The following is a 25913-nucleotide window of genomic DNA, read 5'->3' as shown; positions in this document are numbered from 1 at the left end:
AAGAGCATCTCTGGTGGGCTGAAAGGAAGAGCTACGGTCATCACTGGACTCCTGGCTCTCTTCTGAAAGAGAGCTGCCTGAAGTGTGATGGCAGAGACTCCTGTATTCAGCACATTATTACCAGGAAGCCCTGACTATCAGCATCAAAGGGAAGGCAGAGGCAGGGTGCTGACTTCAAAGGGCATCTGGTTAGTACTCCTGGCCCCAAGTGCCAGTTATCCCCCAGGTGCCACTTGTTTGAAAAGAGCTTCCCTGGCAGGCAAGGCAGCAGCCTCCCCACAGAGAGTGGAATCCCAGCCTCCAGAGCTCTCTGCCCAGACAGCCTGCTGCAAACACAAAGGCAGGGGGCTAACTGGATTGCCCCTCCACCCTGCCCGTGCCAGAGAACAATGGCTTCGGAAGTACAAAGGAACCAGCAAATGAGTTTCTTGTTTAGCCACAACAAACGGAAGTTCCTTCTCACCCAAAACAACTGCCAGCAAAGTATTTTAATAACTAAAAGACAGCATCTTCCCAAGAACAGGCCTAAAAGAACCAGTTTCCCTAACACTAGTCACTGTCTTTGAATTCAAGAATTACAGTGCGTAACACTGACATCTGGCTGACATTTGCCTATCTGTTGGAAAGACTATTTTTTTAGCAGAGAGGCCCAGGACAGAAGAGAGCTGGGAAGGACAGAAGAGGATGGCCTACAGACTCACATCATAAAAACAAGGTAACAAAAACAAATGCTTTGTCAACCACACAATGAGCCAGTGTTTAGACCCAGGCAGGACACAGGGATGGGCTGGGAGACTTAGTCACATCTCACAGAAAGTTAGTGGGTAAGCTGTAAGCACAGCCTAGGCCTCTTCCAGCTGGTGCCTAGGCACCCAACACATCAAAACAGACTGCATTTGAGGGGTTCAGCTCACACAGAGGTTTTCCTGACTGCAAAGGTTGTGAAAACACAAAGGCTACTCTACCCTAGACAAGGCAATTCCACACTCCCCCAGAACGACCAGAATTAACACAACAAGGCGGATAATGAGCCACTCAAAACCCCTCTTGGTCCACAAAAACCTGACAAACTCAATACATATTTAACCTGTCCCAATTAAAAAAAAGCATATTTAAAAACTGTTATATTGGGCTGAAGAGATGGCTCAAAGGTTAAGAGCACTGGCTGCTTTTCCAGAGGTCCTCAGTTCAATTCCCAGCAACCACATGGTGGCTCACAACCATCTACAATGAGATCTTGTGTCCTCTTCTGGCCTGTGGGCACACATGCGGGCAGACTACTGTATACATAATAAATACATAAATAAATCTCCATTTAAAAAAAAACTGTTATATTTGCCTTCATGGCTGCATGCTGGATCAGGGACAGCAGGTTCATGGTCTACATCTGGCCACGCCCAACTGACCCATGCAGTCAGCAGCTTCAGTGTACCACAGGGATAGGTGGCTAAGGCTGAGATTGTTCAGTTCCCCAAAAGGTGAAAATGTCTAGTGCCTGGCTTTTCATTGCTATCAGGAAGGCTGAGGGATGCTACACAACCATCTCAAAATGTATTAGTAAAATGACAGCAGTACGGCCCCCACCAGCTGTGGGAGGAGCAGAGAAGTCCTTACCGGGATGACTCCAGGAAGGCAGCAAGCCTGATGGAAGCTTATTGCCTTCACTTGGGTGGCAGCCCTGTCCTCCTGGATTGAATAATTAGGCTCATAGTCATCTTCATTTTCAGCGCCGCTAATGAGTGGCCTGTGTGAATCTTCTTCGGAGCTTTCTTCTGCCTCAATACTTGGGAGACCTAGGACAGCAATAACAGTAGCGGTTTACAGCGCACTGGCCTGTGGCCCTGCCTTGGACCAGGATTTGCACACATCTCCACTTACAGGGTTGACACTGTTTTTATTTCCAATTTGTAGAAGACTCAACTAAGGTTCAGAGACCAGGACAACTAAAGGCAATTGAGGCTACAGACCCTGTTCGCTCACGGAAGAGCTGCACGCCTCTCTGCTTCTGTGGCTTCACTTGTACACCCTATATTTAACCACGAGAAAATGCCAAACTCAGTCATTTTTATAAAGGAAAAGAGCCCAGTCTCAAGATGTTCCTTGTTGTTTTGTTTTGTTTTGTTGAGACAGGGTTTCTCTATGTAGCCTTGGCTGTGCTGGACTTGCTTTGTAGACCAGGCTGGCCTCGAACTCACATCAACCTGCCTGCCTCTGCCTCCCTGCGTGCTGGGACTAAGGTGTGTACCACTACTCCAGCTAAGATATTACATTCTTAGCCAGTGTCTGGATTCCACAAATCTACAAATGTTCAGCTCTTCCTGCACCCAGAGAAGAGGAGCCACACTCCCCTCAAACACCTGCAGTGGGATTAGATGTGGCTGTAAGGGACAGTATGGACGCGGAAAGCTGCTTCTTTAATTCCTTGGAGAAATTCCATTTCCTGTCCCTGGACCTCCCTTGGCCCCTAATAATAAGATATTATGAATGGAGCTGGAGAGATGGCTCAGAGGTTAAGAGCACTGTCTGCTCTTCCAGAGGTCCTGAGTTCAATTCCCGGCAACCACACGCTCACAACCATCTATAATGCTATCTGGTTCCTTCTTGTGCACATGCGGGAAGAATACTGTATAAATAATAAATAAATCTTTTTTAAAAAGTGATCTGATGCCCTCTTCTGGTATGTAGGTGTACATGCAGGCAGAACACTGTACACATAATAACAAATAAATAAATATTTGTTTAAAAGATATTACAAATAGAAGAGATGGGTTCGCCTCACCAATTTCTTCTGGTGACACTAGTAGTCCAAAGAAGATGATGATCCCACCAGCAAACTGCACAGACGCGGTCACCAGAAAGGCATACTGGAGGAGAGAAGAGGTGGCTCTTACACAGGTGGTCATCACAGCTACCGTCATTACACACACATGAGGGGAGGGGAGGGGAGGGGAAGAGTCAGGAAAAACAGGGGAGTGGGAGGATTTCTGTTCCCAGGGCTTCCAGGGTAGGCACTGTGCCGAGTGTCCTACATGTGACTTCCCATTGCATTTTCTTAAGGACATGACAGGGCTCACAGAGGGTCACCTGGATACTGAGTCACACTATTAAGGTTTAAAATAAAAAAATCAGGATTAGCCCCTCAAATCTATCCAAAGTCCTACAAAGCATCTGCCCTTGGAGACACTAAATCCAGTTCAGGGGATCAAACAATACCCAAAACATGAAAAGGCAGCCCGGGGTTCAGAAGGAAGCAATCAGTAGAAAGAGGCTGACACAGCTAGATGGCGTGTAGGGGACTCTTCTTCCAGGGCGCAGCAGCAGAGGTGCTGACAGGCTGCGGGTGGGATGGGACTCGCACTGCATGCTGGGGTGGCGGGGGTGGGGGGCGAGGGTGTTTCTGCCCAGGACTTCAGGAAAGAAAACTGCCACAGAGGACAGATGTCAGGAAGAAAGACTCAATGGCCAGGCTGTACAGTTGACTTATTGATATGGGCAATGAGTCAGAATTTTTAAACGAGCGAATGACAAAGTTAAGGCAGTATTCCAGAGTCCAGATCCTGGAGCAGCACAGGAGGGAGTGAAATTCACACTTGCACCTATCAGTATAATCCAGGTGTGAAAAACCTAGGAAAAAAAGGTGATTGTGAGAGATGACAGGCTACTTCTACCTAGGCCAAAATACCTACCCTCTGAAAGAGCAGCCTGCGTTTAGTTATTTAGGTTTCTGACTAGTATTCTGCTTAAGAAAATAAGCATTAAGAGGTGGAATAAATCCTATTTCCCCACCCCATCCAACTCTTAATTGTCCAAACATGTAGACACTGCTGTCCAGTTTTAGTTCTCCATGGACCGTTAGGAAACATGAGAGCGAATAAACCACCTTCATTCTTCCTGTCTCCAGACGGCGTCTCGGGCGACTCTTCCAACAGGTGCCTCAGAGCTCTGCCCCTCCCTGCCAGCTGACCTTTACCATCCATCTTTGGCTGTTACAAGTATATTGAGATAACTGCAGATAACAGGTGCCTCTACTTCCTGGAGGCAGGAGAGCTGGGTCAGAGTAGCTGTAACATGACAAACATTGCCAACAACCTCAAGAACACAACAGGTTACCAACCTGGATTTTACCTAGCCAGTAAAGCACAGTCTCTCTGTTGCTCCCGTATTTACTTAGTTATTTGTCTATAAAAAATAATTTTCTGGTTAAAAAAAAAAAAAACTCAGAAATTATATTCAAAATGCACCTTCCATGACTTTCAGATAATCTGTACGCTTCTTTTCTTCACCCACACAGACATGTTGGAAGGCAGAGCAAAGACCACTCAGCTCTCCAGACACTCAGCACCAGCGTACAGCGGATACCCCAGCTTCCTGTCCCACTGCCTCTAGGGACTGTTTTCTCAGAGAGTTTCTCTTCTAGCATCACTCCAACTCCTAGGGATCCTGGGATGGATGCCTAGGGCTTTCTTGGGATCCTGGGATGGATGCCTAGGGCTTTCTTGGCCATATGACGCCTCAGGAATCCAGGTCAGAAAGAAAGTCCTCTGTCCTTAGCCCTCTTCCTACAAGCACAGGCTTACTTAACTTTGAGCCAGCTGGGAACCCAGGACTCCATCCTGTTCAGGCCCTGCCAAATGCTCAACAGACTGAATATGGCCTCCCCCAAAGGTTTCCTCCCAGCGGCATGGACTGACCCTTAGTGGGCAGTGTGCCCTGGAGATGGATGGTCCCTTCCGAGGCTTTCCTACACCCACAATGGACCACTGGCAGCTGGCTGCCCACATCCACTCTTGCTCAGTACCCTCGGGGTTTCTTTTTTTTTAAATCATCTTGTCCCTTCTTGCATTCTGGGCTATAACTGGAGGACTGGTGTTCACTACGCAGCCCAAGGCCCCTGCAAACCAAGTCAGCTTCCTTTTATCGACATCACAGGCTGTGGCCCCCAAAGCACCGAGCCGTCTTGTCAAGCATGGTGGTGCACGCACACTCTTAGCACGTGGGAAGAGCTAAACATCAAGAACAGGTGCGCACACACACACACACTGTGAGAGAAATACCCACCTCATAACCGTACTGCAGAACAGATGAGGCCAGGAACGCTCCCAAAATATTGCCCACGGAAGCACAGGCACTCCAGAGACCAAAGACAACTCCTCGGCTGGGGAGAACAATGGAAAATCAGACAGTATGTCAGAGATATTCTATGAATCAAAATGAAAAAAAAAAAAAATAGCTGAAACAGTAAAGATGTGCATTACAAAACAAAAAACAAACTACAACAACAAAAAAAAACCCATTCTATTTAAAATTTGAAAAATACACCAGAATGATAAAACCAGATTCTCCTAAGGTTTAATAATATTAAATTTTCATTTAGAGTTGGATATTGAGCTCAGAGGCAGAGTACTTCCATAGCAATAGTGAAGCCCTGAGTTCCTTGTAGGGCAGTTAAGGAAAAAGAATTAAAGAAAAGAAGCCAGGTATGGTGGCTTATGCCTCTAATCCACGAACCTGGAAGGCTAGGGCAGGAGAGCAGGAAGTTCAAGGTACCCATGCTACATGGCAAGACCCTGCTCAAAACAACAACAGCAAACAAAAACAGAAGAATGAAAAGGTCCAATACTGTAAAAATACTAAAACCCATCAAGGGGGTCAAGGAGGGGCCAGGACCGAGGTGACAACTGAGAAGAATCTGGCCTATGAAAACTGTGATTTTCTGGGCTGGAGAGATGGCTCAGAGGCTAAGAGCACTGTCTTGCTCTTCCAAAGATCCTGAGTTCAATTCCCAGCAACCACATGGTGGCTCACAACCATCTATGATGTAATCTGATGCCCTCTTCTGGCACGCAGGTGTACATGCAGATAGAGCACTCATATACAAATAAATAAATATTAAAAAAAAAAAAAAAAACTGTGATTTTCGCTGGGCACGGTGGCAGATATCTTTAATACCAGCACTTGGGAGGCAAAGGCAGGTGGATCTCTGTGAGTTCGAGGCCAGTCTGGTCTACAAAGCAAGTCCAGGACAGCCAAGGCTACACAGAGGAACCCTGTCTCAGAAAAGGAAAAAGAAAAAAAAAAAAAAAAAAAAAAAAAAAAAAGAAAAAGAAAAGAAAACTGTGATTTTTGGCACTCAGTCTCAATGGCCTTTGTGTATTACTGTTAAGGTCCCCAAGAAGCCAGGGGCTAAAGGAATACTCACCTGACTTCTCTCACTGCAGCTACTTTCCACATCCACTGTGGACCACTTGCTAGCAGCTGGGCTGCCAAGGCACACAGCCTCAGTCAGTACTCACAATTTTATCATCTTTTCCCTTCTAGCATTACCTTGTTTTTTTGTTTTTTTGTTTTTTAAGATTTATTTATTATTTATACAGTATTCTGCTCCCTTGTGTGCCTGCAGGCCAGAAGAAGGCACCAGATCTCATTATAGATGGTTGTGAGGCACCATATGGTTGCTGGGAATTAAACTCAGGACCTCAGGAAGAGCAGACAGTGCTCTTAACCACTGAGCCATCTCTCCAGCCCTAGCATTACTTTGTTGAAGGATTTCTACACCTGGAGCATTAGTGTTCATTACAAAGTCCAAGTCCCCGCAAACCAAGTTAGCATCCTATCAATAACACCATACAACTTGGTGCTGAAAGCACAAAGCCTTCTTGCCAGACATGTGGTCACGCCTGTAATCCCAGCACTCAGGAGGCAGAGGCAGAGGCTGGTGGATCTCTGTGAATCTGAAGCCAGCCTGGTCTACACAGTGAGTTCTAGGACAGCCAGGGCTACATTGAGAGACCAGAAATTTTAAGCTGGGTAGGAAGATCACACACTTGGGAGGCAGAACAGATAAATCTCTTTGAGTTTGAAGCTAGCCTGGTCTACACTAGTCAGAGCAACATGGTGAGACTCTGCCTCAAAAAAAAAAACCAAAAACAAAAACAAAAAAAAAAACAACAAATTTTAGAAAAAGAGAGAGAGAGAAAACCTTTTAAAGAGCTGGGGGATAAATTCTGGAGTACAGCACTTGCCTAGTGTACACAAAGCCCCATGCAATCTCCAATTCCACCAGTGTCTTCTTAAAAAAACAAAACATAAAAAGGAAATGCCTTTACGCTAACCTATGGTCAGAGCAAAACAGAAGGCACTGGCATACTGAAACATAGCCAGAGAACTCTCGAATGCACTCCACAAGACAGTGTATAGGTGAACTTTCACAGCATTACAGATTTTTGATGACCAAAGGAGCTCCCAGTTGTGAAACTGGAAAAGATAGAAGCTGTGGAGCACCTGCCAGGGCGGGCACTGTGCAGCACCGTGGAAGGGGAGCGTCTGCCACATCCTCTGCTCCCATGTAGAGGAGCAAACACGGAGACAAGCATGCCCCTGTCAGTGCACTCAAGCTGACCCAGGAAAAGTGACTAAACTCCAAGTCAACATGGCTTCTGAAACACGATCATCACCAACAGTTAGAAACCACAAAGCAAGTCTAGGTCACTCAACTCATTTTCCATCCTATGAACTCGTACGTCTTCCTCCAGTACGGCTTGCAGGACCCCTCAGCAGGTACCTTCCTTCATCTTGCAGCCCACACCACCCATGGCAAGTCCAACATACTCTAACATGGAAACTGAGGGGTAGGGCAATGCTCAATATAAGCCCCGAAGTGTGGCAGCATCTGAAACAGAGCCCTTGCTTTTGACCTTAGGGATGTCACGTGGGTAACTAGCAGTATCTTCTAAATGCTATACAATTGCTCTATCACTGCACTATGTCCCTAACTTTCATGGATAACTTTTGGGCTAGGTTTTCTTATTGTTAATGTAATGATAAGGTAACCACAGAGTCTCAAAACATGGCAAAGGAGACTACGTTCAAAGGAACACACATAATGGATAGCACACAGTGGGACTATTACAGTTTCTAATGGAGAAAAGCTTAAGGATGTCTCCCTGGGTGTCTATAGACCATCACTAAGGTCCACAACACCCTCTGCCATGGACCTTCTATCCCAGAACTGCTCAGTCTAAAAGACAGAGAAGATGAGGCGTGGTCTAATGCAGCAAGTTAACAGAGTTTGACCAGACTCAGTGATCCAACATTAACACAGAGGAATGAGGCAGCATACCCAGCTTTCCCAAACCAGTTGCCCATCACAGCAACCACACAGGGCCAGCCAGTGGACTGTAGCAAGCCGTTCACAATCCACAGGCCACAGTAGAGCCACTTGTTGTAGAAGTGCAGCCATTCCGTAAGAGTACCAAAGACAAACACCTTCGAGAGAAGGAAAGAAAAAGGGACATGTGACATCCACACGGACACTTCCAATATACCCAACTGCTTTCCAGGATACACAAAAAATACATTCATGGAATGGGGAGATGGCTCAGTGGGAAAGCATTCTTGCTATGAAAGCATGAAGACCCAAGTTCAAATCCCTAGCACCCATGTCAAAACCTGAGTGAGTACCCTATAACCCCAGCACTGTGTGGGACACAAACAGAAAGATTGCTGGAGCTTGAGAGATATCAGCCAAGTGCAAGGTTCAGTGAGAGACCCTGCCTCAAGAGAATAAGGTAGAGTGATAAAGCAGGAACCACAACGTCCTTCACTGGCTTCTGTAGGTACAAGCCTGCACTTGCATGCACGTGTGTGCACACACACCCTCCCCCTAACTTGCATCTTCCACTCTAGAAGAACCCCAACTTCTCCCATCTGCTCCCTCTGGGAACAGAAATCTCCAGAGGGCTGAAGTACCACACAAGCCCACAGGTGCATGTCTGGTAAGGACAGGACCAACGCTGAGCATCAGGACAGTCCCAGGTGAGCCCAGCTGTTGCTATGGCAACTATTAAGTTCACTCATAAGTGAATCTTGTCTGTCATCTGCTGAGTTACTCAGTAGATTCTACCATGAGCCTGTTTTTTCCCCCCAGGCATTTTGCTCAGAGGAACACTTTATTCACAGTCAAAGTCTATTTTGTGAGGACTTGGCATGGGTAGAATACTGTCACATCGCAGTTGTAAATTCTGGAATAAGCAAAACGACAAGGACAGAAAAATGGTCAGTGGTTGTCAACAGCTAGGGGAAGAGGGTGAGGTAGTCGCTCAGCTATGTTTGTTTGTGGTAACAAGACTACACAAGGGGTTTATATATATACTTTAATATATATATATACACACACACACACACATATATAAAAGCATGTATTTCAGGAGGCAGAGGCAGGTGGATGTCTGTGAGTTTGAGGCCAGCTTGGTCTACAAAGAGAGTTCCAGGACAGCCTCAAATGCAGAGATTTGCATATCTCTGCCTCCCAAGGCCTGGGATTAAAGGTGTGCACCACCACCACTCAGTAAGTGCTTTGATTTCTAAGACTTTAAGAAAAAAATTTTTTTCCTGTATGTAATCAGAATCTACCTGAAGTCTAGGAGTAGGAACCCCTTACTAACTGGTAGTGAGCAGTAACCATAACTCTGATATGGGCCCTCAAACAGACACACACAGGACCCTCACTGCCACGCCAGGAGGAGGGGATCTGCACATCTGCTTTGCAAATTCATAATATGAAACACTGCAGAGTCTGAGTCAGAAACAGGAGGAACAGGAGGCAAACCCAGGTTGTCCCAGGCCATCCCTGGCCAGGGGCTGTGGTCTTACTCTGGAAACAAGACTACACATAAGCACAGGCGACGGGAGGGGGAGCAGCAAGAGCACAGGAAGGCCACAGACGGTTCCTTCCTTAGCAGGATAGGAAGAGTCAGGACCACTGACTCAGAAAGAGGTGCAGAGCTGAGGGTGTCACCTGACTGTGACATGAGGTCCAACCGAGGCAAGGAGGAAGAGAAGAAAAGCAGTGGGTCGAACACAGTGACCAGGTTAGGGAATCAGCAAGTGGTTCGTGTGTCTACAGCAAAGGCAGGCAGCCTGAGGCCAGGCTCCAGAGAGTCCGGCACTATGCTTTTTATTCAGACTGTGTCACTCAAGGAAAGAGGACAAGAGTCTTGCTTTAAAAAGATCTGCCCGGGTCAAAGACACACAGAATGACGACACAAAGACTAGGCTCACTCCTCCACTCTAGATGGAGGCGGAGAAGGGTTAAAAGGTAACGTTCTGGAACACCTGATCAAAATAGAAGTCACTGTTTCTTTTTGAATTTTATTCATTATTAGTGTGTTTGTGTTTGTGACAGGCAAGTCTGAGGGGGGTACACACATGCCAGGGTACACGCGTGCAGGTCACAGGGCGGCTCTCCTGTCTCTCCATCCACATGGGACTGGAGGACTGGACTCAGGTCATGAGATTAGTACAGCCCGTTTAATCACTAAGCCCAGGAAGAACTCCGACCACTGTAAAATCTTCCCACTTACCACGAGCGCAGACGAGCACATGCCAAAAGACAGAACCCATCGCAAATTCAGCCGATCCCCGATGATGCCGCTGATGAAGAGGCCCTAAAAATAAAGCATTTAAACTTATGGCGCCAAACAATAACAGTAAGCTGGGAGGACACATTACACATGAGGCAAACTAGAAAGAGGTGACTAGAAAAATGAAACTTTATTCACATATTTACATTAACAAACGTCTAGAAACAGGCTCACCTCTCTAGATGAGCTACGGTCCTCAGCCTTCCTGCCGATTCTCTGAACTATTTGCAGTTGGAGCTAAGAAGTGTTGCCGCGTGTGTGCAGCCTGCTGGTGACTTGTAAGACAGACCTTATGATGCGCCACAGCTGCCTATGCCCCTTGGGTTTTAGGGCACCGCAAAGGCTGGGAGGGCAGTAACCACTGAGAGGCACTGTGCCCTGCCTCCCGCTCTCCTCCCAGTGCCCAGCAGACATTAAATACTGACATCAGTGCAGACCTTACGGGCAGCGCATCACATTTCTGCTACAAATGTATAAAACAAATGTCTTGACTTCAAACTTAAATTGACATAGGACCAACTATTTATAACAAACTACTGCCTTGATAATACAAAACCCTTAGGTGACAAATATCACAAGGGTTTGTCCCTCCACACTGGAAGCATAGCACACGGCATTAAAGTAGACTCAGTGCCATTTGTGAATAAAGAGACAATGAAAATCTCTCAGCTCTTTTTCAGATAAGGGAATCAATTAGTGGTGTGTTGCTCCAGAAGACAGAATGCCTGGAAGCCACAGGACAGAACAACCAATGTGGGGCTAGAAAGATGGCTCACCGGTTAGGAGCACTGGCTACTCTTCAGGGGCTGATTCCCAGAACGCACACCATGGTTCGAAACTGTAAGTCAGCTTCCAACATCTGATGCCCTGTTTTGCCTCTATAGACACACCAGGCACACAAGAGATGTACAGACATACATGTGGGCCAAATGCTCATAAACGCAAAATTAAAAGGAGAAAATTCTACCAGGCGTGGTGTGGCATATCTTTAACCCCAGGACTTGGGAGGCAGAGGCAGGAGGATCTGGTCTAGAACAGCTTGTCTAGAGAGCTTGTCTCAAAAAATAAATATATATATTAATATTATATATTAAAGTTGTATGTAATGATTTTTTAATTTAAAAAATTTTAATTTAGGGGCTGTAGAGATGCCTTAAAGGTTAAGAGCACTGGCTGTTCTTCCAAAGGTCCTGAGTTCAGTTCCTAGCAATCACATAGTGGCTCACAACCATCTATACTGGGATCTGATGCCCTCTTCTGGCTGCAGGTGTACATGCAGGCAGAGCACTGTGTACACAAAAATAATTTAATTTATATGTATTTATAAATTGCATGTAAAATTATATGATATAATTTTAATATATAAAAATTAAGTCTCTATCTAAAAAATAAAAACAAACAAACAAAAAACTCCACAATTTTAAAACTTACCACAGCATAGGAGAACAAAAAAACAGTATCTAGTGTTCCAAGAAAAAGAGTGGCTTCCTCTGTGCTGGGGAACAAATGGTTGCTGCTCCAGATCTGCAGAAACAGGACAAGTCACTCTGCTAAGACATTAGTAGCTCACGCCTTCCAAGCACCTGCACCCACCACCGTGCCCACACAGCCTGGTGGTGAAAAGCAAGGCAGACACACAGGCATACAAAGAAAGGGGCGCATCCCAGACTAGGGTTCCTGTGTGAAGAGCCAGCTCTGACCAAGACCTGCTGCTACTTCCAGTGTGTTTAGGATACCCCTTAGGATACCTTTTCTCTTAAATCAAAATGCTGAGATGCTGGTGACCTAGCCTCCAGTAAGAAGACTAGGCATTTGGGGCTGGAGAGATGGTTCAGAGGTTAAGAGCACTGGCTGCTCTTGCAGAGGATCCAGGCTCAGTTCCCAGCATCCATATAGTGACTTACAACCATGCACAGATCCAGTTCTAGAGAACCCGATGGTCTCCTCTGGCCTCCACTGGAACCAGGTACATTTGTGCTATACTTGTACACTTGTATACAAGCAAAACACTTATATACGTAATCTTTAAAATTAATAAACGAGGTAGAACAGCCAGGCATGGTGGTGCAGGCCTGTAGTCCCAGCACTCAGGAGGCAGAAGCAGGCTCATCCCTGAGTCTGAGTTTCCTGGAGCTGGAGTTAGTTGCAGGGGGACTGGACCCCAATGAACATGGGAGAGCCTCAGGCAGGACACAGACCTTCTGCTTGTGAGCAATGGCAGGGACTAGATTGCTTACTTTAGAATATTAAAGAGACATTTTACAACCTGTCCTTTTTTTTTTTTTTTTTCAAGATTTACTTCTAGGGTCAGCAAGGTCAGCCCAGCAGGTATAATCCAGACTTCCTGAGTTCAATCCCCAAGACCTAGTGGTGGAAGGAGAAAGTGGACCCCAGATGGTGTTCTCTGATGTCTCTACAGACATGCTGTAGCATGCACATGCCCTCGCTAATACACACAAAATAAATACATACAATTTTTTAGATGTTAAGGTTTATTTTTGTTTCTACCCTCCTGTGGCAGGGGAAGAAAGAGACTTGTGCAGGTGTACGCATGTGAGTGCAGGACACCCTGAAACTGAAACGGTAAGCTCCTGACATGGCTGAGAACAACTGAACTTAGGCAAGTGCACTTAACCTGCTGAGCATCATTCCAGCTCCCAAATACTGTATCTTTAACAGAAAGTAAAACCCTCGGGGCTGGGGATATAAGTCAGAAAAGGGGAAAAAGCTGGACTTAAACTAAATTCCCAATTTCTGCCAGGGTCAGAGCATGGGCATCAACAGGATGGGTCTGTAAAGAATCACAAAGCTTTGGCTGCGCAGTGGTGGCGCACACTTTTAATCCCAGCATTCCTGGAGGCAGAGGCAGAGGGATCTCTGTGAGTTGAGGCCAGCCTGGCCTACAGAGCAAGCTCCAGAACAGCCAGGGCCATTACTCGGCCTCAAAAAACACCACAGAAACACAAAGCTCTATGGGGCAGATCAATTAATCCACACTGCAAAATCGGCAGTTCTGAAAAACATCACCTAGAGTAAATAGCTAACAGGCTGGGGGTGATGCCCAGTAGTGTAGCACTTCCTAGTACAGATGAGAGCCTCGATCCATCCCCAGCACCAAGACTGATTTGAATAATCAGCAAACAAGCAAAAGAGTCACTGCTATTCCCTAAGAGCTAATAATGTGAATGGTTACCACCAAAGAAAGTCAACCCATAGGCCAGAGTAGGCCCTCCCAAGGGTGGCCCCTCAGCATCACACTCCCGACCAGATTAAAGAGGGCTCCACCACTCCCCAGTAAGAGCACTCTCTGTACCCAGCAACTCTGAACCCTGCTTTCCAGAGACACTGGAATTTAATATATGGCACACAGAGGGCACATGTGTGACCAGCCCCAATTAAAACCCTGGGTGAGTCTCTAATGGGCTTCCCAGGTAGACAGCAATTCACATGTGATCACAGCCTGTTGCTGGGAGAGAGCCTACCAAGATATGCCTGGCTTCTGCTTACTAACTTCACTTCTTGTCCTTTCCCTGTAATAAATCACACACATGCCAAGTGCTGTAAGCACTCTTCCCAACTTAGCAGACCAGGAGTGGTCCTGGGGACTGCTAACCCAGATTCCCAAGAGACAAATCCTAGCTTTCTGGATCCTGGGCAGACTGTACCTGAACCCCACACTGAGGGCTCAAGTGTCCCCAAACAATAACTGAAGGAGCCAAAGATATTTTGTCTAAATAAGAGAAATGAGGGGGCCAGACATGGTGGCGCTTGCCTTTAAACCCCAGCATGAGAGGCAAAGGCAGGTGGATCGCTGTGAGTTTGAGGCCAGCCTGGTCTACAAAGCAAGTGCAGGACAGCCAAGGCTACACAGAGAAACCCTGTCTCTTTAAAGGGTGGGGGGGGGGGGGTGGAGGGAGAAATGAGGGGCTGGAAAGAAGAAACTTCAATCTCTAGGACAATGAGGTAGAAAAAAAGAACAGACTCCAGGATGAAACTCCGAACACATAAATAAATAAAATTCTTTTTGAAAAAGGAAAAAAAGATATTTTTATCTCACCCTAAAGAGAAAACAAGTTTCAGGCAGAAGATGGGTCCAGAGGTGCTGGAGAGAGTCTTTGCTGCTCTTTCAGATGACTGCAGGTCACTTCCCAGCACCCACAGGGACAGCTCATACTCCAGAGAATCCAATGTTCTCTTTTGGCCTCTGTGGGTACCAGGCGTGGTGGCCCACATCTTTAGTCCCAGCACTCGGGAGACAGAGGCAGGCAGATCTCTGCGAGTTTAATGCCAGGCTTGTCTACAAAGTGAGTCCAGGATAGCCAGGACTCTGTTACATAGATAAACCCTGTCTTGAAAAACCAAAAATAAGCCGGGCGTGGTGGCGCACGCCTTTAATCCCAGCACTCGGGAGGCAGAGGCAGGCGGATCGCTGTGAGTTCGAGGCCAGCCCTGGTCTACAAAGTGAGTCCAGGATGGCCAAGGCTACACAGAGAGACCCTGTCTCGAAAAACAAAAAAAAAAAAAAAAAAAAGAAAAACCAAAAATAGAAAGAAAGAAGAAAGAAAGGAAAGAAAGAAAGAAAGAAAGAGCGAGCCAGGGTAGCACACACCATTAGTCCCAGCACTCAGGAGACAGAGGCAGGCAGATCTCTTTGAGTTAAAGGTCAGCCTACTGGCAAGTAAGTTTCAGGGCAGCTAGGACTACATATAGAGAGATCCTGTCTCAAAAAAAAAAGAAAAGAAAGAAAGAAAGACAGAAAAGAAAAAGAAAAGAAAGAAAGGAAAAGAAGAGAAGAGAAGAGAAAAGAAAAGGCCTGGTATGGTGGCACACCTTTGATCCCAGCACTCAGGAGGCAGAGGCAGGCAGATCTCTGCGAGTTTAATGCTAGGCTGGTCTACAAAGTGAGTCCAGGATAGCCAGGACTCTGTTACATAGATAAACCCTGTCTTGAAACCAAATAAGAATAGAAAAAGAAGAAAAAAGAAAGAAAAAAGAAAGAAAGAAGAAAGAAAGAAAGAAAAAGAAAGAAAGAAAGAGAAAGAAAGAAAGAAAGAAAGAAAGAAAGAAAGAAAGAAAGAAAGAGCGAGCCAGGGTAGCACACACCATTAGTCCCAGCACTCAGGAGACAGAGGCAGGCAGATCTCTTTGAGTTAAAGGTCAGCCTACTGGCAAGTAAGTTTCAGGGCAGCTAGGACTACATATAGAGAGATCCTGTCTCAAAAAAAAAAGAAAAGAAAAAGAAAGAAAGACAGAAAGAAGAAAAGAAAAGAAAAGAAAGAAAGGAAAAGAAGAGAAGAGAAGAGAAGAGAAAAGAAAAGGCCTGGTATGGTGGCACACCTTTGATCCCAGCACTCAAGAGGCAGAGGCAGGTGGATTGCTGCCAGTTCAAGTCTAGGACAGCTAAGGCTACACTGGGAAACTCTGTCTTGGGGAAAAAAAAAAAAAAAAAAAGGAGGAGGAGGACAGAGAGGGAAGGTGGGAGGGAAAGAAAAGGTACATGACTAAATAAAAACTAAAAATAAATCAAAGGAGAAATGCACACAGCCAAGCCAGAACTGTATGATTTCACAACAGTGAGAAACAAGGTACGTGGGCTGAACCTGAAGGTTCTGAAATTACAACAGTCTGGATCTTATACCCCAGGACACAGAAAGCTATTTCAGAGTACTGAGCAGATTGGGGCGGGGGGGAGGGGGGGTGGGAAGAATTTAGGAAGCGCTAAAGGTGGACTCAGCTGAAGCCCGTCTTAGCTCCGCCCAGCACTCTGCTTACCTCTACAGGAAGGTCAGCTGATGTGTTAAAAGCATTTGGAGTCCACTGCTTGGAAATACTGACTTTGACATTGCTAAATGTCTTTCTTGACGCATGGAGCAACGAGTAACTGCAAAACACAGAGAGCAAACAACTGAGTGAGAAACAAAACCGCATTCAACAAAAGTCAAACATATGCACATTTGCTTTATTTGAGTTTGGAAGCTTGGCAAAAAAGAAAACTGTTTGCTGCTTTGTAAAAACTACCAATTAGCATAGACTCTGCTAGCTGGGTGGTCTTTGATCCCAGCACTGGGGAGGCAGAGGCAGGCAGATCTCTGAGTTGGAGGCTAGCCTGGTCTACAGAGTAAGTGTCCAGGACAGCGAGGGCTACACAGAAAAACCCTGTCTCAAAAACCCAAATGGGGTGGGGGCAGGAGAGGGGGACACTGTTGTCTTCTTTATGTCTTTATGAGTCCATTGTTTGTACATAACTTACCACGGAACTGGATGTGACTGGCTACATCTGCCTTAAGGCATGGTGCCAGTTCTGGAAAGCACTTGAGTCTTCAGCAACTAGGGCCACTCCCAAAAGAGCCATCCAGTAGCCTTTCTCTTAGATCTCCATCCTTCCATCACACAGCTGCCTGGCCCCATTTCTCACAAATGGAAGACCCTAAGCCAAGCTGTCAAAATCACCTAGCAACTCTTCTGTTTTGGTTTGGTTTTTTTTTTTTTTTTTTGGTTTGTTTGTTGAGACAGGGTTTCTATGTGTGTAGCTTTGGCTGTCCTAGACTTGCTTTGTAGACCAGGCTGGCCTCAAACTCACAACGATCCACCTGCCTCTGCCTCCCAAGTGCTGGGATTAAAGGCGTGCGCCACCATGCCCAGCCACCCTAGCAACTCTTATAAGACTACAGAACCACTTTCCTAATTTATTATTGGAGAGGAACCAACATTTTTATAGTGCCTTTGATAAAAATTAATAGGGCTGGTGATGATGGCGTGGTGGCTAAAGGAACCTGTCCCCAAGGTTCAGTCCCCAGGGCACACATGGTAAAAGGAGAAAACCAGCTCCAAGAACTTGTCCTCCGACGTCCACACTCACAGCATGGCAGAGAGCACATGAATGAATGTGCTCTGGATGGATAATAAGATCTGATGAAACACATCAAACAGTTGAAAACAGGGCTACATATACTATGCCCCTACTCCTAAATGTTTCGCTTTTGTTATGTTACTTACAGAGGCCACTGAAGGCTGCAGAGTCATAAACACGGACAGTTCCTCCAGTCATGCTGACTAGTCCGGGGCTGCTAACCTCAGGAGCTGCACATCCCTCTCACATTCGCTGCTCCAGGAGGCTCTGTGCACCCTCTGTGCATGTCTGTGCATGCCTCCTCAATGCATACAGCCTTTGTTTACAAGTCCCGGGTTTCCATGAAGAACACCCGATAGCAGACTCGGCTTCTCAACCTCCGAAATAATGTATGTCGACAAATTTTTGGTTCAAAGTGGGACATTTAGCAGAAGCCCTAGTCTCTGACATAAATAACAATGGTAACCCTCCATCAAGACAATCAAAATGTTACCAAACAATCATCTAATCTTTGGAGAGCAAAATGACCTTGAGAATTACTGTCCTAAAACTATAAATGAAGTATAGTGGGGTACCAGAGTGCACATCTGTAATATAAGGGCAGAGGCAGGATTGTGATTTCAAGGCTAGCCTGAGTTACTTATATATACACATATGTACATGTATGTGTGTGATAGGTACATATAATATGTAGCACACATTACACACACACACACACACACACAGAAAAAAAAACTGCACACACATACCTTGTCTCAATAAGAACGAAAGGGTGGGAATGAAGCTCAGGTGTCACGCCTAGAATTTAGAATTATTCAGTCCTAGTGCAAGGACTGAATTCTATCCCCAAAGCTACTAGATAAATAAACAAACAAATAAATAAGATACAATGTGCTGCTCAGTGGTTAAGTACAGGTTAAGCACAAATAAAATGCTGAGATTTCATCCCTATCTCCACAAAAATTATCTAAAATAAAAATGTTTAATTGAATCGTGTGATCTGGAGAGATGGCTCAGTGGTTAAGAACACCAGCTGCGGGCTGGAGAGATGGTTCGGTGGTTGAGGGCGCTGACTACTCTTCCAGAGGTCCTGAGTTCAATTCCCAGCGACCACATGGTGGCTCACACCCATCTATAATGTGATCTGATGCATACTGTATACATAATAAATAAATCTTTGGGAAAAAAAAAAGAAAGAACACCAGCTTCTCTTGAAGAGGAACCAGACGCAGTTCTGAGAACCCACACGTGGTTAACAACCTTATGTTACTCCAAGAGACCCAATGCCCTCTTCCAGCCCTCCCAGGCACTGCATGCATGTGGTGCACTTACAGGCACATGGAGCACATGGAGACAAAGCACTCATACACAGAAAACTTTTGGAAAAGGTTAAACTGTGGCTGGGTATGGTAGCGCACACCTTTAATCCCACTACTCGGGAGGCAGACGCAGAGGCAGGTGGATCTCTGTGAGTTCAAGGACAGCCTGGTGTACACAGTTAAGTTTACAGGGTGAGACCTTATGTCAAAAAAGTTGCTTTATGAGGGTATCATGAAATATTTAAGGGAGGCATATGAAGCTGAGCGTGGTGGCGCACACCTTTAATCCCAGCACTGGGAGGCAGAGGCAGGCAGATCACTATGAGTTGGAGGAGGCTAACCTGGTCTACAAAGCGAGTCCAGGACAACCAAGGCTACAGAGAAATCCTGTGTCAAAAAAAAAAAAAAATTAGGGGGAAAAAAGTACAGCTGAGAGCCAGAGGTGCAGCTCAGGGACAGAACATAAGCTCCACGTGAGTACAGGCCTGAGTTCCATGCCCAGCACTAAAACAAAGGGATACAAAAGGAAGGTTTCCAAACAACAGCGAGGGAGGCTGCGTACTTCACAGCCAGCCTGACAGAGCAGCAGCGAGCCATTACCTGAAGAAGGTAAGCAGGAACACAGCAACATGGTGGTGGCCGAAGCCACTGAGCAGAGCGCCCCTCTGCAAAAGGCGGGGCCAGGCCATGCTCTTCCCACCTCCCTCTTCCTTGGCCTCCAAGTCTTCCCGGTGACTGAGTTACATTGTTTCTTCTTTCTGGAAAGACAGATACATTATTGGCCTTTTCTCCCCCTCAAATATAACGCAGCCCTTCTGGCACACCCCTGCAATTTTAGCTCTTGGGAAGCAGAGGCAGGAGAATCAAGGTTGCCTCAAGTTCATCTTCAGCTACAAAGTGAGTTTAAGGCCAACCTAGCCTACAGACCTGGGGGGGGGGGGTGGCGGAGGGAGGGAGAGAGAGAGAGAATGAGAATATATGATAATCTATGCCAGGCTGTAACCTTAGTTCTCAGGAGACTGAGTCAGAATCAAAAGTTCAAGACTGCCAGGCGACAAGGCGCGCGCCTTTAATCCCAGCACTTGGTTGGCAGAGGCAGGTGGATCTCTGTGGGTTCGAGGCCAGCTTAGTCTACAAAACAAGTCCAGGACAGTCAGGGCTGCTCCACAGAGAAACCGTGTCTAAAAGAAAAAAAAAAACTTTATAATTCCAGAAGTTACAAAAACAAGAGCTATCATGTATTGTTGCTAAAATTACAGTTCTTGGTCTTGGCGGATTGCTTGCCCGGCATACAGGAAGCCCTGAGTCTAACCCCCAGGACCATATAAAGTAGGTAATGATGATACATGCCTGTAATACCAGCCCTGGAGAGGGAGAGACAGGAGGCTCAGAAATTCTAGGTCATCCTTGGTATATAGTGAGTCCTAGGCCTGCCTGAGACTGCATAAGACAAAAACAAAAAACAAACAAACAAACAACAACAACAAAAGAAGCAAAAACCCAGTTCTTTTATCTAGATACATTCCACCTCAAAACACTGTGAGAGCATACAGTATAAAATTGTAATAGAAGCTAGGGCCAGCTCTTCAGTAAGAGCTACATGGCTCAGGCCTTCAGGTCACCTGCTGCCAGGCCTGACGACCCGAGTTGGATCCCCAGGACCCACAAAGGCAGTAGAGAACCAATTCTTTCCCTCAAGTTGTTCTCTTATCTCCATATACACCATCCCCCACATACAAGTACGTGTGGTCAAAATAAATGAATGAGCCGGGCGGTGGTGGCGCACGCCTTTAATCCCAGCACTCAGGGAGGCAGAGGCAGGTAGATCCCTGTGAGTTCAAGGCCAGCCTGGTCTACAATGCGAGTCCACGACAGCCAAGGCTACACAGAGAAACTCTGTCTCAAAAAATGAAAAAATAAAAAAAATTTTAAATGAATAACTACATTAAAACACAGTGAGTTGAGATTACTATTGCTTTAGCAGTAATAATTGTGTAATTCAGAGCCCCATCAATATATGTATGTATGTACTGAGATATCGGAAACCATGTCAATTTAGTTTCTAAATAAACCACCTTATCCTAAGCCGTAGAGATGAAAGAGGAAAGTCTTAATAAGTACATGGGGAAAACAGTTTTAGGCAGTCACCTGCTGTTGGCAAACTGCCATCTGAAATGAATACTATTACACCATTTGGTCCTATGTAATTAGAATAATTAAAAAGAACACTGTGCACATACAGCCCCCATAGCTCAGAGAGAGTCTCCGATTATGTGTAAGCTACGGGCCCACGAACACAGGAAGTTCTGCCAGGCCTGGATGTCATCAGCACATCCTGTTTTCACCATACCCAACACTCTGAACACACATTGTGTATGTGTTTTTCAAGTTTAGCCGGTTCTATTATAACTAATAAAGCCTAACTTATTTCTTTATCTTCCTTATCTTATTTATGTTTTTCCTTTTCCTTCTTTTTCTAATCAGGCAGGGTCGGGGTATCCTACCTAAGCTGACCTTGGACTTGCTATGCAGTCAAGGACGATTGCTTCCTTCCACTACCAAGGTGCTAGGATTACAGGTATGCACTACCACAGCCAGCTGGAAATCAAACCCAGGCCTTCCTATATGTCAGACGAACACTCTACTGACTGAGCTATGTTTAAACAAACAAACAAACAAACAAACAAACAAAAAACAGGATCTTTCCATGTAGCCTTTGCTAGCCTGGAACACAATATGTGGACCATGCTGGCCTCGAACTCGTAAGAATTCAAGGAATACACCTGCCTCTGCCTCCCAAGTGCTGTAATTAAAGATGTCCTCCATCATGCCCAGCTTACTTTTGTTGTTGTTTGTTTTGTTTTCAAGACGGGGTTTCTCTGTGTAACAGCCTGGCTGTCTTTGTACAGCAGGCTGGCCTCAATTCGCCGGCATCTGCTAGGATTAATGGTGTGTGCCCACCACGCCAGGCTCCCAGCTGTTTTCCCCTGAAGATATCCTTGGCGCTGGAGAGGTGGCTCATTGGCTAAGAACGCTGGCATCCACACAGTGGCTCACAACACTTTGTACTCCAGCTCCAAGGCATCTGATGCCCTCTTCTGACCACTGTAGCTGTTAGGCAGACACTCATGCAGGCCAAACACTCATAAACATAGAAACAAGATTAATATGTCAGGACACATCTTACTATGTAGTCCAGGCTAGCCTCAAACTTACTGTGTAATCCACTCTGTCCCCACCGTTCTCTAACCTCAGCAATCCCCCTGCCTTAGGCTCCCAAGGACTAGGATTATAGATAGGTACCATCATACCCCACTTATTAAAACCAGATTTCTATGTTTCTGACATCACAGTAACTTTAGTACTTTCTCAATATGATTACTGAACACATAATTATCATGTTTACAATGCTAAGAATTAGCTCTTCTTATTATCTATGTGTGTATTTACTTACTACTGTGTGTGAGCCTGAGAATCCAAGCATGTGTGCTGAGCTATACCGTGGAGGTCACACCACAACTTTTGGGACTCAATTCTCTCCTCCCACCACCAGTTACAGGGGTCTCACACTTACTCAGGTCATCACACTTACAAAGCAAGCACTAATAGCCATCAGACAGCCCTAGCTTTTCTTATATATATACTTTTAAAGATTGATTTATTTATTATGTACACAATGTTCTGCCTGCATGTGTCTGCACACCAGAAGAGGGCACCAGATCTTGTTAGAGATGGCTATGAGCCACCATGTGATTGCTGAGAACTGGACTCAGGATCTCTGGAAGAGTAGCCAGTACTCTTAACCCCTGAGCCATTCCTCCAGCTCAGTATTTTTTTTTTTAATTCACAAAATAAAGTATATGCTTGCCATATACAATGTTTTTGGATATGTATACCTTGTAGAATGGCTCCATCAAGGGAGTTAACAAATGCATTGCCTCACTGGTATCATTTTCTGTGAAGGAAAACACTTAAAATATACAAGACATTATTATTACTACAGTTACCATGGTATTACAATAGCATCTTTAACTTAGTCCTTTTCTTTTCCCCCTTGTGTTTTTGGTTTTGTTTTGTTGTAGTTGGGTTTTGTTTGTTTGGTTGGTTGGTTTGGTTTTTTGGTTTTTTGGTTTTTCAAGACAGGGTTTCTCTGTGTAATAGCCTTGGCTGTCCTGGATTTGCTTTGTAGACCAGGCTGGCCTGGAACTCACATCGACCCACCTGCCTCTGCCTCCCAGGTGCTGGGACTAAAGGCATGTGCCACCATGCCTGACACCCCGTTGGGTTTTTGAGACAGGGTTTTCTCTGTGTAGCCCTGCCTGTCCTGATTTGCAGGCTGGCCTTGACCTCAGAGATCCATTTGCCTCTGCTTCCCTGAGTGCTGGAACTACAGGCATGAATTTAGTCCTTCTTTCTGAAGGAAAATTTCTATCTTTTGACCAATAGCCTTCAATCTTTTACACTGTTACCTTAAAAGTAAAATTAAAATGTTAAAAGTAAGGTCTTGGGCAGGAGGTGATGGTGGGACACACCTTTAATCCCAGCACCTGGGATGCAGAAGCAGGTGGATCTCTGAGTTCCAGGACAGCTAGAGCTACACAGAGAGAAACCCTGTCTTGTGGCTCAGAGGTTAAGAGCATTGGCTGCTCTTCCAGAAGTCCTGAGTTCAATTCCCAGCAATCACATGGGGGCTCACAACCATCTATAATGAGATTTGGTGCCCTCTTCTGGCCTGCAGGCATACATGCAGGCAGAAAACTGTAAAAACAATTTTTTTTTTAAACATAATCTTAAAAAAACAAAACAACAGCCAGTTGGTGGTGGTGCATACTTTTAATGCCAGCACTTGGGACACTGAGGCAGGTGGATCTCTGAGTTTGATGCCAGCCTGGTCTACAGAGCAAGTTCCAGGATAGTCAGAAGGGTTACACAGAGAAACCCTGTCTCAGACAAACAAACAAAAATAAGAAAACAACAACAAAAGGTCTTGGACAGGGTTAGTAGCTTATCCCAAAATTTAGGAAGCAGAGGCTGGCAGATCTCTGAGTTCAAGGCCAGCCTAGTCTTCTACATAGACAGCTCCAAGCCAGCCAGGGCTACCTAAGTAATAATTTGTTTTTAAAAAAAGATCTCAGGAATGGGACTACAATAGTAAGTTCCAGGATAGCCAGAGGTACACAGTGGAAGAGGGCACGCCTGGCATTCACAGGCCCTGGGTTCAATCCCAAGCATAAAAACAAAACAAAACACACAGACCTCTGCCAGCAATCTGATCCAGAACCACTAACTCACTTATTTATTTATTTATTTATTTATTTATTTATTTATTTATTTATTTTTGTTTTTTTGAGACAGAGCTTCTCTTGTAGTCCTGGCTGTACTGGACTCACTTTGTAGATCAGGCTGGCCTCGAACTCACAGAGATCGGCCTGCCTCTGCCTCCCCAGTGCTGGGATTAAAGGCATGTACCACCATACTCAGCAGTAATGTAATTTTTGTAATGAGGCTTTTTTTCTACCCTAGACAACCATTAAACACAGCATAACACACACAGCAAAATGTCTCAGCCCCTGTCAGACAGAGGCACTGGCTAAGCAAGCCTGGTGACCTGAATTCCATGCCTGGAACCCTCATAAAGGTGAAGGGGAGAACCAACCTCACAAAGCTATCCTCTAAGCTGCTCATACATGCTGTGGTATGCCCGAGCCAACACACACACATCATGTATACACACAATAAAAAGTTAACTTATAAAGGTGGGGGCAGCAAGATGGCCACCTCATTCAATCCTTTGAACCCATGCAGGCAGAAAGAAAGCACCGGCTCCACAAAAGTTGTTTTCTGGCCTCTGTATCTGTACCATGGCATGTGTGTGTGTGTGTGTGTGTGTGTGTGTGTGTGTGTGTGTGTTCATTCTGCAGAAAAGCACATATGCACTATGAATGCACTGTCACACAACTTGAGAAAATGTCACCCTACACTGTGCTGCTTTGGAATACAACATTTCCCTAAATTGTTACATTGTTAGTCCTAAAATTCTACCTTTTTTTGTTTAAACATAGTCTCACTTTGTAGCCCAGGCTGGCCTGGAATTTGAAGCAATCCTCCTGCCTCAGCAGCTCTCCCCTGAGTGCTGGGTTTGTAAGTGTGACCCACTATTTCACTTGTATAGAGATAATTATAGTTGTTCTAACCCAAATACAGTATTAAGTCTTTTAAGGTATCTTGTGCTGGGGATGGTAAGGCAATGCTGTAATACCAATGCTTGGAAGACTGGGGCAGGCAGATTGCCACTGAGGCAGCCTGGGCTATTACACATCAGATCCTATCTCAATAAATAAATTAAATACATAAATATTTTTGAGTGAAAATGTTCTGTACTGGTTACACTTTAATGAAAGTCACAGCACAATTAAAAAAAGGGAGGCTGGTAGAAGCGAAGCCATATAACTGTACCCACCAACACCCTGCACAGTCTGCCCCCACTGGCCAGCCCATCCTCCCACCAGGCTGGCTGGCTGGCTTGTCTCTCTTCCTTTTCTTTTTTTCCAGACAGGGTTTCTCTGTGGAGCCTTCGGTGTCCTGGACTCACTCTGTAAACCAGGCTGGCCTCGAATTCACAGAGATACGGCTGCCTCTGCCTCCCTGAGTGCTGAGATTGCTGGCGTGCACACCACCCAGAGAGAGCCAATGAATCCCATGTCCTTACAGACGCTTGGCTGTCTCTATGCCTCTCAAGAAGCACTCCTCCCACAGCCTATCTGCATCAAAAATACACGGGATCCGTGCTTACCTTGTCCCCAGAGCAGCTTTCACAGCACTTTCCTTTGAAACTCTTGCTGACCACTCAGTCCCAGCACTGTGATCTCCGGCAGCGGCCCTCCACACTGGACAGCTCCTGTTCCACAGGCCCTTCCCCTTTGCTCCTGGAGCATTCAAGCAGCTGGCTGGAAGAGGAAAGAGTCTCCTTAAGACCCCTCTGCGGTCCCGTCTTCTTCACTCACCCTTGCCCTGTGGCCCCAAGAAGCCTCACTCCATGGGTAAAGCTCGGGCCTGGCATCAGCAGTATCCTTGCCTTCCAGAATGCTTGCCTTCGAAACTTCAAGCCCCAACACTTCACCCGACCAGGCTCCTCCCTTACCCACACTTCCTTACCAAATTACATGCCATCTCCCCAGGGAGTCTTTTCTTCTCCCAGGCCTGGCCCGCTTCCTTCCCTGTATCTCACAGCTGAGTTCTGTCAGAGAAAAATCACACAAGCGGGCTGGCTCCAGATTCAAACCACAAACCTCAGAGGGCAAGCACCACGGTGGGGCAGGCCTC

General features: G+C 45.8%; 1 protein-coding gene across 1 annotated transcript in view; it reads right to left on the bottom strand.

Moving 5' to 3' along the window:
- Slc37a3 (solute carrier family 37 member 3) overlaps positions 1–25552 on the bottom strand; it is a 37492-nt gene extending 11940 nt beyond the window's left edge. The window contains exons 1-9 of the mRNA XM_051151681.1: positions 25384–25552; positions 19191–19348; positions 16194–16302; positions 11853–11945; positions 10362–10445; positions 8120–8265; positions 5059–5155; positions 2780–2864; positions 1615–1793 (exon numbers count right to left, since the gene is read on the bottom strand). Of these exons, the coding sequence (XP_051007638.1) occupies positions 1615–1793; positions 2780–2864; positions 5059–5155; positions 8120–8265; positions 10362–10445; positions 11853–11945; positions 16194–16302; positions 19191–19279 (882 nt within the window). The 5' untranslated portion in view covers positions 19280–19348; positions 25384–25552. The remainder of the gene's footprint in view (positions 1–1614; positions 1794–2779; positions 2865–5058; positions 5156–8119; positions 8266–10361; positions 10446–11852; positions 11946–16193; positions 16303–19190; positions 19349–25383) is intronic.
- Positions 25553–25913: the final 361 nt, after the last annotated feature.

Source organism: Acomys russatus, chromosome 10, assembly GCF_903995435.1.
Source record: "Acomys russatus chromosome 10, mAcoRus1.1, whole genome shotgun sequence".
Taxonomy (NCBI): domain Eukaryota; kingdom Metazoa; phylum Chordata; class Mammalia; order Rodentia; family Muridae; genus Acomys; species Acomys russatus.
The sequence above is the reverse complement of the archived record's forward strand: the minus strand, read 5'-3'. Positions and strand labels throughout refer to the sequence as shown.